The sequence below is a fragment of the Antrostomus carolinensis genome, unplaced genomic scaffold, assembly GCF_000700745.2.
Source record: "Antrostomus carolinensis isolate BGI_N321 unplaced genomic scaffold, ASM70074v2 scaffold17051, whole genome shotgun sequence".
NCBI lineage: Eukaryota > Metazoa > Chordata > Aves > Caprimulgiformes > Caprimulgidae > Antrostomus > Antrostomus carolinensis.
This window is the reverse complement of record NW_010293643.1, coordinates 15,038-24,560: the sequence shown is the minus strand read 5'-3', so window position 1 is coordinate 24,560 and position 9,523 is coordinate 15,038. Positions and strand designations below refer to the sequence as shown.

Here is a 9,523-nt window from a genome sequence, read left to right as displayed (position 1 = left end):
TTTATTTCTCTCTACCCTCACCCCGGCTATAAACTGCGCCGCATCCTGTGCCCACGATGAAGCGACCTTGCGAGGAAACTACCTCAGACAGCGACATGGACGAGACGATAGACGTGGGGAGTGAGAACAACTACTCGGGGTAAGTGGGGCACCCCCGACTCCCCGGGGCCGCCGTCTCCCCGGGCGGCGGCATTTTCGGGATGGGCCCCGGGATGGGGCAGAGCGACGGGGAAACCCGACCGCCCCGTCGGGGAGGGGTGGACCGGGTGGCGTCCCCCCGAGTGCGAAGCGGGGTGCGGTTTTGTCCCCCTCCAGGTCACCTAGCAGCTTGTTGACAGCTCCCCCAAGAATTTGCCCCACGGTCGAGCTGCTCCAGCCTCGACGCTAGCGGAGCCCTCAAGTAGCTTGTGAGCCACCAGGCTGCTGTTCATGAGCTCCCCTTAATTTGCCATTTTCAGTCAGATCTTTTCCAAAATAGCTCCTGAGCAGGCCAAACAACCGATGGGAATCAGCACCCGTGGGAAATGAGCTGTGGAAAGTAATCAGGGATCCACAGGAGTGGGATGGTAACTTCAGCGAGCCCAGCAGGCGAGCTGGGGGCCAGCCAAGGTGTTTGTCAAAGGAGGTCTGGCCTGGGAGCTCGGTGGGCACCACGTTGCTCCTCAACCCTTGTCTCTGGCCAATTTGGAGGCACATGCACCAGAGCCATGTCTCGTCTGCACCAGTGGCTAGACAAGTATCAAAAGCTACTGGATTTTTTGCTCACTCATGGTGAAATAAAGACTTATTTGACTTGTGGGTGGTTTTAAAAGTGAGTTTTGAATTCTGTTCCTGATGCAGGACAACACAGCAGACTCAGGCTGGGTACTGGCTTTGTACTTGAGCATCTGTTAACTGGTGTAGCAGTGTAACAACGGGCAGGAATGTCAAAACCTAGCAGGCCAGGCAGAGGATATGGATTTTTGCATTGGGTATATGTACTTAGCATTGCTGTCAGCCTGTAGAGATGGTGGTTTTGGACTTGGTTCTTCAGGCTGCATTTGATAGGCAGGGCTTTATATGCAATGGAAACGAAATCAAGCTGAGCTGGGCAGTGAGCTGTCTTCAGAAAGGGTCTTTATTTCCAACAGAGTGTTCTGTCAATTCAAAATGCATGCCGGGGCAATCGAAAATGAAATATCTGTCTCTCTAAAAATACTGTGCAGTGCAAAGCATGTCTTCTAAGCACTGAAAATGGCATGAGAAGAACTGTGCATACTTAATATGGTGACCTAAGGTGCCTTCAAAGAGCAGTGTCTAGTTGTGCAACACCTGACATACTTTTATTGTTTCACAGGCAAAGTAATAGTTCTGTCATTCGATCAAATTCCCCAACAACAACATCTCAGATTATGGCCAGAAAGAAAAGAAGAGGGGTATGTTGCATTTAATTCTTTTCCCATGTGACAGTTTGCATGTGTGCTGTGATTTTGCCCTTCAACATTTTTTATAAACTTAATGTGTTTTGTTTTTTTGGGAATAGATTATAGAGAAAAGGCGCCGTGATCGTATAAATAACAGTTTATCAGAGCTGAGGCGGCTTGTGCCAACTGCTTTTGAAAAACAAGTAAGCCCTTTTTTATTTTTTAAATTCTGTATCTCATCTGGCAATGTTAGTTCTCTTGTAAAACTCATTAAAATAATATTGTATGTGTCCTGATCTGGCACAAAGCAGGCATTGCAATAAAATGCTTTCTTGTGGTGAAACCATTAGAAACATAATTCATTATAAGGCTGAAAAACATTTCCATTCTTTGGCTTTGTTTTTCCCTTAAGGGTAACTGTGTTCATGTTGCTTCTGTTCTTTCGATGAATTCCAGTAGTGGTTTTGTTAAAAATGTGCTTTACTCCATATTTTTTAAAAAACCCAAACCTAACACGACTCCCCCAAACCTGTATGTCAATTAGCCTTCTGTCTAAACCTTTAAATATAATCTCCTTCACCCCTACTTTAAGAAACCTTTATTTTTTAATCTATAATTTCAGTTGCAAACTGATGGATCCAGTTTCCTGAAAAGGGAACAGGCAGTCTGGATTATTCACATTTTAAAATGCCTATTTAGAACCAGGACATTAAGAGAGGGAATAGGCCCACGTCACGTGAACTAGTGAAGTCAGTGATATGTTCAAAGACTTTCAGTGAGAAAGTATTCAGTGAGAAGGCTGGAAGGATCCAGATAACTTTGGTTCAGCTCCTTGGTCGTGAAATTACAGACCAAAAGCTTAGAATACAATCTGTCCTGTAATAAAGGGCATTTTGTTTATGCCATTAACATTAAATTATTTATTTACTTATCCATATCTTGATTTTTTGGGGGTGGTTTTGATTCAATATTGAGCCTTGTTCCTGTTTTACTGGAGGTATCTGAAGATCTATGGATATGTGCAATTGATGCTACGTTTCAATAAAAAGGAACCAACTGAAAATAAAGAACCTGACTTCCTTGTTGTAGTAAGATAAGAACCAGAAAGTAAAATTTGAGAGCAGAATTGCGAGGTGCTGAACATCAGTGGTAACTGCGTGGCAAGCACCGCACGGTATTAAGCCTGTTACATCCCTGGTCTGAACAAAAGCTAACAAGAAAATTTAAGTATTCTAATTGTGGTGAGAGCATCACTGGTGTCACCTGCCATAGGCTTTTAATAACTAGTAGTTGTAACTGTGCCCTTCCATAGGTTCTGGCAAAATGGAGTGACAGAGATATTTTCAGCTAGATAAACAGGGGCAAGAGACAACAGTTGTTTGTCCCATTTTATTGTTTACTTCTTGAAAACCACAAACATTATAAAACAAGTCCTACAGAGCCTTTGGAAATTACCCAGCGCCATGCAGTTTTTAGCTATTAGTCACTCTCACTGAGACGGCTTGTGCTGTGTCTATGGAAAAGATGAAGTCTGGGAAAAGTACAGGATGTAGTCGCATGTAAAATGGGGAATTCTGACCAAAAATTCACACGGGCACCAACCTCTGTATGAGGAAAGCGCTGAAAGCAATAAGGGATCAACAAAAAGGTGTTGGCGTAAAAATGAGCGTGCGCTGTATTTTCTTTAGAAAGCCCCACCATTTTTCTGCAATATGCCAAGGACAAAGTCATCGGGTCCTTTTCCAGCTCTTTGACATTCAGCTCACTGAGGTTTCCAAGTTGGAGGTTTAGTTTCGCTTCCGCCTCCCTCCCTTCCTCCCTCCACGCATCAGGGCTCTGCTCCCCTGAGTCCCTTGCAGAGGGGAGCACCAGCGAAGCGGGGCTGCGAAGGAAGGTGGGTGGGAGCCTTCCCCAACTGGCACGCCTGCAACCTGGGCAAAGCCATCTGAGCTTGCAGGATGGCCGACAGCAATGAGGTGGCCCAGATGATAAATAAGAGAAGAATCTGGCTTGCAGGATGTGATCTGCTGGTGGCTGAAGCTCGCGTAGCCCCGGTTTTAACTGATGCCAAGGGATGACCTCTTGCACTGGAATCACATTTGCGTGGTAAACTCAGTCATCTGGGTGTGTGCCTGATACTCAAGGAAATGCTGCCATGCAAAATAGTTTTATTTAGAGAGTAAGATTTTAATACTACCTTTTGAGTTGTATTTTATACTTTTCCAGCACCTGTCGTAGTTCTGTGAGCCACCCTCAGTAGCAGATTTTTATCGACAAGAGAAGCTAAACTGCTTCTTTTTCACAGTATTTAGCTTCATGTCCCTGCAAACTAGGCCTCTCACTAGCTTAAAATACAGTGGACTGTGTGGTTGTTTTTTCAGACAAGAATGAGAATAGAATATTCAGCAGCCAAATGACATGTCGAAAATTAATAGTCGATTAAGAGAGAGGGAGACTTCGGGGTGTGTGTCCACAGGGACACCTACTGGTAAAAGCAGAATAAAAAAATGTTGCTCCGGGGTCTTCATCACTCACTGCACTGCCGGCTCTACGTTTGTGTTGCTTGTCAGAAAGAAAGTCCAGAAAGTTATGTATTTCTCTCACTTCATGAAGATGTAATCTCTACACTATCTTGAAGGCCAGAGCTACGCTGAACTATAGCCTTAATAAAGCAAAACTGTGCTGCTGCTGCTGGTATCGCTGGAGAGGATGCGGCGTTAGTCCTCAGACAAAGTCTGTGAGGCAGATGCGCACAAAAGAATTAAGCCGAGAACATCCTAATGATAGGGAAATTGAAACCATAAGGCTGAGTTCAGTGGATAGTATATAAAATTAAAGTTTCTAGTACTTGTAAGCCTTTATTTATACGAGTCTCTTATCTCAAAGGGATCTGCCAAATTAGAAAAAGCGGAAATACTGCAAATGACAGTGGATCATCTGAAGATGCTGCAGGCAACAGGAGGTAAAGGTAAGGAGCCAATGACGGTTTCTTTTCTAATATTTGGGGAAATCTGGGCAAAAAAAGTGCTTTGAGGAGCCGTGATAGGCCTTTCCAGATTAAAGGAGTGGAAATCAATGCTAATGGCAGGATTGAACTCGTGGGAAAGAACTACTGGGACAAAAGAAGCACTTGACCCTGGGCTTGTGTTTGCTTTCATAACACTGTGGGAGTAAAGGCTTCATTCACAGGCAGCCCAGTCAGAGATTTGTTTGGGGTTTCCAAAGAGCACTGAAATCTGCACAGGGAGACAAAACAAATACACAAACACCAAACATAAACAGGAGGTTTGTGGCAACAATTGTGTAGCACAAAACCGATGCTAAACCTCATTATCCAGGAGCTATTCCGAAGGAAGTGGATGAAGAGGAACTTTCATTATTGTTTATGTATTCTCTTTGTTCTGGAAAGACTTTTAAATGCCAGGTTAGACTGTCTCATTCACCAGAACAAAACCCAGTTTTGCTCTGTGGAGCTCCAGGTATCTGATAAGGCAGAGGGGCAGACAGGTCTCTGCACTCAGATTTATATCCTTTATTTGTGTGTCAGCGGTCTGGGTAGCTCCCTGTTAGTGGGTGCTGGTGTGACGCAGGGGCGGCGCTGGCTGACCCACGAGATCAGCCGGCTGCCAGGAGCCGAGCGTTACCTCGCTTGTGCAAGCTGACAGTCCCGAGGCTGGAGGCCAAATGATTTCAGCCACCCACGAGGTATTCTGTGTAGTCATGATTTTGGAACTTACTTGAAGTGAAAAACTCACTGGCCTGCCGTAAGCACGGTACTGCATCCCGTGCCATCAACTCTGATTATGATTCCAGTTGTTGTAATGGAAACCAGCTGATTTTTCATTGACCCGCTATGCCATATAGGTAGAGGCTACAAAAGAAGCTGCTGCTGCTCTCTCTTGCTTTTTTGATTGAAGTTTTAAGCCCGTGATTGAATTACTGCTCCTCTCTGTACCTTGCAGCAGTTGCAGAATTCAACTTATAAATCAGTGCATGCTTAACAACAGGTGGTTGTAGGAAAGCATGTCGAAGGCTGGTGTCCTGTTATTTGTGAAAATTTACACCAGGCTGACGTACGTATTTTCTAGGTGTTAAGAGGCTTTTGCTAGAGGTTCACTTAAGCTTAAAGTTTATGGATAACTTGTTCTGTAAGAGGTGAAGGGGATTTTCTTGCCCTTCATGTAACAGACTTATCTCTTGATTCCTCAGAAAGTGTGCAAAATTAAATCTATAAGAAATTTGTTTTTTTATATCTAAAAGCATCCTTTAAGAAGCACTATTTAGTTTGTAAAATTACGCTCTTGAAAGTTACGAAATGCCAGAATAGATCATGCTTGTGCAATTTGAATTCAGATCCTTCGTGTGTGTCTGTGATGGTGCTGTCTTTAATTGCGTGGTTGCGTGCTGGCTTTCCACAAGCTCTGTCTCTCTTGGTGCACGGGGCGATTGACGCTCAGTTGCTGAGGGAATCAGTGGCTGTTTTGCTTCATCCTGCCGTCGTGACCTGCAGCTCTGCTATCCCAACCTGACCTCCGCTTCACGCTGCACTTCGTTCCCCTGAAAAGCCGCAGCAGCTCCCACCCCTTGGACGTCTGCACCGACAGTGGGAGGGCTGGGAGGTGAACCCAGTTGGAGCCCTAATTTAATAGGAATCCTCCTTGCGCTGCCTCCCCGCCCAAAAAAAGTATGCAGGGGATTATTTTAGAACTGGGTCAGGTCAGGTGGCCCGGCTAGCGGGGCAGGGGATGAAGTGCCTGGGATGGGAGCTGCCAGGCGGACAGAGGTGTCGGCAGAGCCCTGACCTCTGGCTGTGGCCAGACAAGCCGGATTTTGTTAGCAGTCCTGGTCCTGAAGTCCCTTCCTTGGCCTGCCCTTGCTGCCCTGCCTCTCCCTGCCCCAGCTGACACCAGCGTGCCTCTGGCTGACCGAGGGCAGTGTGGAGAAGGACGAAACGTCAGGGTGCGGGGAGAGGCAATGCCGGCAGCCACCTTCCACACCATGTCCACAGCGGGTGGCACATCAGTGTAACACCTGATCACTTCACAAATACTGTGACTTTCTTCTCCTTCTGACCCAGAGATAAGAGTGATCTCACTGCATGGATTAAGAAACTTTAAGAAAAAGAGGTTTGCAAGTTGGTACCGGGCAAAGTTTAAGCCTACGTTTCCTGCTTACTTAATCTTTTAGTTTGCAACCTAAGTAAGAGCTTTAAATATAATTTCTTAGAGTGTTTTTTAAGGCAGATGTTTGTTTTATTTGCAAGTGTAGTTATTCCCACTTTGTAAGCCATCTTCTGAGCCAGGAACTTTCTTGGATCAGCAAAAAAATGAGTTGCATCTTTTTTCCTGTGGACAAAAGCTATTCTCGGAGCAGGGAAAAATGGGTCTTGATACCCTTAGACTCTCCTGCATTGAGGGCTGGGGAGAGCTCATCCTCTTCCTCCTCACACAGAAATGGAGGACACCCACGATGAGGAGTGCCCGGGGCTAGGAAAGCCAGGGTGGAGTTGGCTGCTGCTCAGCGTGCTGAGCCCGAGGAGGGCACGGGAGAAGAAAACCCGATGTGGGTCCCGTTTCTTCTCAGCTCTTCGGAGCTGCACAGGCAGGCAGGCAGCTGCCCCTGAAACCCCGTGCGGACTCCGTGTTTCCACCACCCCGACGCAGGTGCGGGTGGTGGTTTCCTGTTTACATGGAGTTATTATTTTGGCCTGGGGCCAGGGCTTTTTGCTGACCGTGCAAGCAAGCACAGGGGAGGAGTAATTTGTCAACAGCAAGTAGCTTGCAGAGACCTCAATGTTGTTTTATTGCAGCTTCGTTGCAGATTTAGCTTGGGTGACTGACACCTTGGTCAGCAGCATGGGGTAATATAGCTCAAATGACTTAGCGGGTTTCCTGTGTGTAGAGCAGGTGGGTTACCAAGATAGATGAAGGAAAAGTGAGACTTCCCATTTGTTATAAAAGGTCGGTGTGTATGCATGTGGGTGGTGGTGGTGGGAGATGTTCTTGGATTTTGGAAAGAAACAACATTTTTAAGTCTCTCTCAGAAGGGGGAAGCCAGCAAATGGGAAACCTGGAAAAGATAACCATCAAAATCAAAACATAATGGAGATTGGGAGTGCCAGCTCTCATCTTCCCTCTGTTTTCATGTCTTGGCCACAATAGGAGACTGAGAAGAGCCAGGATCACCAGGGCTTTGGGGTTGCTCATCACAGAGCCAGCAGCTCAGACTCAGGGGAAGCCAGTGACAACCACATCCCCCATGTCTCCTCCAGTCTGGAGGGAAGGAGGGAGAGAAGGAGGCAGGCAGGCCGGGAAGCCCTGGCTTAAGCCGTGCACTCTCGGGACTCCCAGGCTGGCTGACTGGTGGCCAGAGCTGGGAGGTGGCTTTGGCTGCATGTCAGCCCCTCTGAAGCCACCGGAGGTCCTGGAGCCTGCGGCGCAGAGCAGTCCCTGTACCAGGCTGGCTGGCACCCGGGCAGGTACCCTGCTAGCTCACCAACACCAGCCTGCCTGGCATTTGGTTCTCAGGACTTCACTCAAACTGTGGTGTTTCCACACATTGCTTGGTCACGGTGGACCTGGCAGGAAAAAAGCTGCGAGGAGTCAGAGCTTGCTGAGACGAGTCCTCGATCCCTCATGCCCACCCATCTGCTGGCCGAGCCGGTGTTTCTCTCTGGTTTCACAAAGCCTCAGATGAGCAAGGCAGTTTGTGTCAAAAATCACTGTCGTAATTTGGCAAGGAGTGGTATATAGCAGGCAGGGGATTTGGGGCGACATCTGCAAATGCGCCCAAATTAATTCTATAATGCAAGTGTGCAGCGACAGAAAGGCTCTCTTCTTGCTTGAAAGCTGATAAAAAGTGAAAACAACTATCTAAGCTGCTAGCATTTTTGAGGACTGAGGTTATTTCATGCGAGAGAGTGCAAGGCCTAATGCAGGTATTGCTGCCACATTCCTCCATAATAAAGGCACTTGATCTTCATATACTAATACAAATCATAGTCACGCATAACTAAAAATTGTCATTGAAAGCAAGAGGAAAAAGCACCATGCCACCTTGGGAGAGAATGGAACATTATTCCCCCAAGGAGACTACTTTTAAACTAAAACAGGAAAATTCCAAAAACTGGAATAGGTTTTTGTAGTTGAGGAGCTGCAACTTAAGCAGTAGATTTGATGCTAGACCCTTTTAGAAAGGGAATATCTTTTCATGTGCATTTAATAAGACAGATTTTTTGTTCAAATGCTTTTTTGTCCCAAGCCTGTGGAGCTCCAGTTGCTGTTTGTTGAAATACCTCATGGGCCATATGACTGTCAGTCTTCCATCTCCAAATTAGCGATGGCATTACATAAAACGTTTTCTCAGTAAAGCTTTTTATTGTGTGTGTGCAGAGTCATGACAAGATGGTTTTAGTTTGCAGTTAAATAACACCGTATGTCATATTGTCTTAATGACTCTGTGAAGTAGATGGGACCCCAGCAGCAGTTGCAACAACTATCTCACCATGTCGAGAAATAGTTTAAGGGCGTTACTGGGAATGCCAGTGGAGGGAAGAAAAGGCAGGGCAGCACATGCAGGCTCTCTGATCTCCAGCCTGTTTCTTTGTGTGGATAAACGCCCGGTTCGCACACACGCGCAGGGTCAATACTGCACTGCAGCGGCTTGCTGAGGAATTTCAGAAGAGGCATCGTATATCTTCTTAAGTATCACGAGTACTTATGGACTTAATTCTTTTCATTTGTGTATTGTCTGAAAAAACAACTGCAGCCTATTGCATTACAGGGATGGTCACACAAATAATTTACAGATCAGAGAACAAACCTTTTTGCGTTGCAAATCTTAACCCGTAAATGGGAGATGTGGCAGCTGAGCGAGGACCGGGTCAGCCGTCTCACCTAACGTCGTCTGGGAAGCCGGCACGATACTCAACGCATCTTTTGCCCTCCTCTTGCAGGTTATTTTGACGCTCATTCCCTGGCCATGGATTTCATGAGCATTGGCTTCCGGGAGTGCTTGACAGAAGTCGCGAGGTACCTGACTTCGGTGGAAGGTCTTGACACGTCTGACCCCCTGCGCGTTCGGCTCGTGTCTCACCTGAGTACCTGTGCCTCTCAGAGGGA

The 9,523-nt window shown here is 46.5% G+C and overlaps 1 protein-coding gene across 1 annotated transcript in view; it reads left to right on the top strand.

Moving 5' to 3' along the window:
- Positions 1–56: 56 nt before the first annotated feature.
- Positions 57–9,523, top strand: part of LOC104532216 (hairy/enhancer-of-split related with YRPW motif protein 2) — a 9,967-nt gene continuing 500 nt past the window's right edge. The window contains 5 exon segments of the mRNA XM_029087304.1: positions 57–139; positions 1,337–1,415; positions 1,523–1,606; positions 4,290–4,371; positions 9,358–9,523. The exon segment at positions 9,358–9,523 is cut by the window's right edge and continues 300 nt beyond it. Coding sequence (XP_028943137.1) covers positions 57–139; positions 1,337–1,415; positions 1,523–1,606; positions 4,290–4,371; positions 9,358–9,523 — 494 coding nt within the window.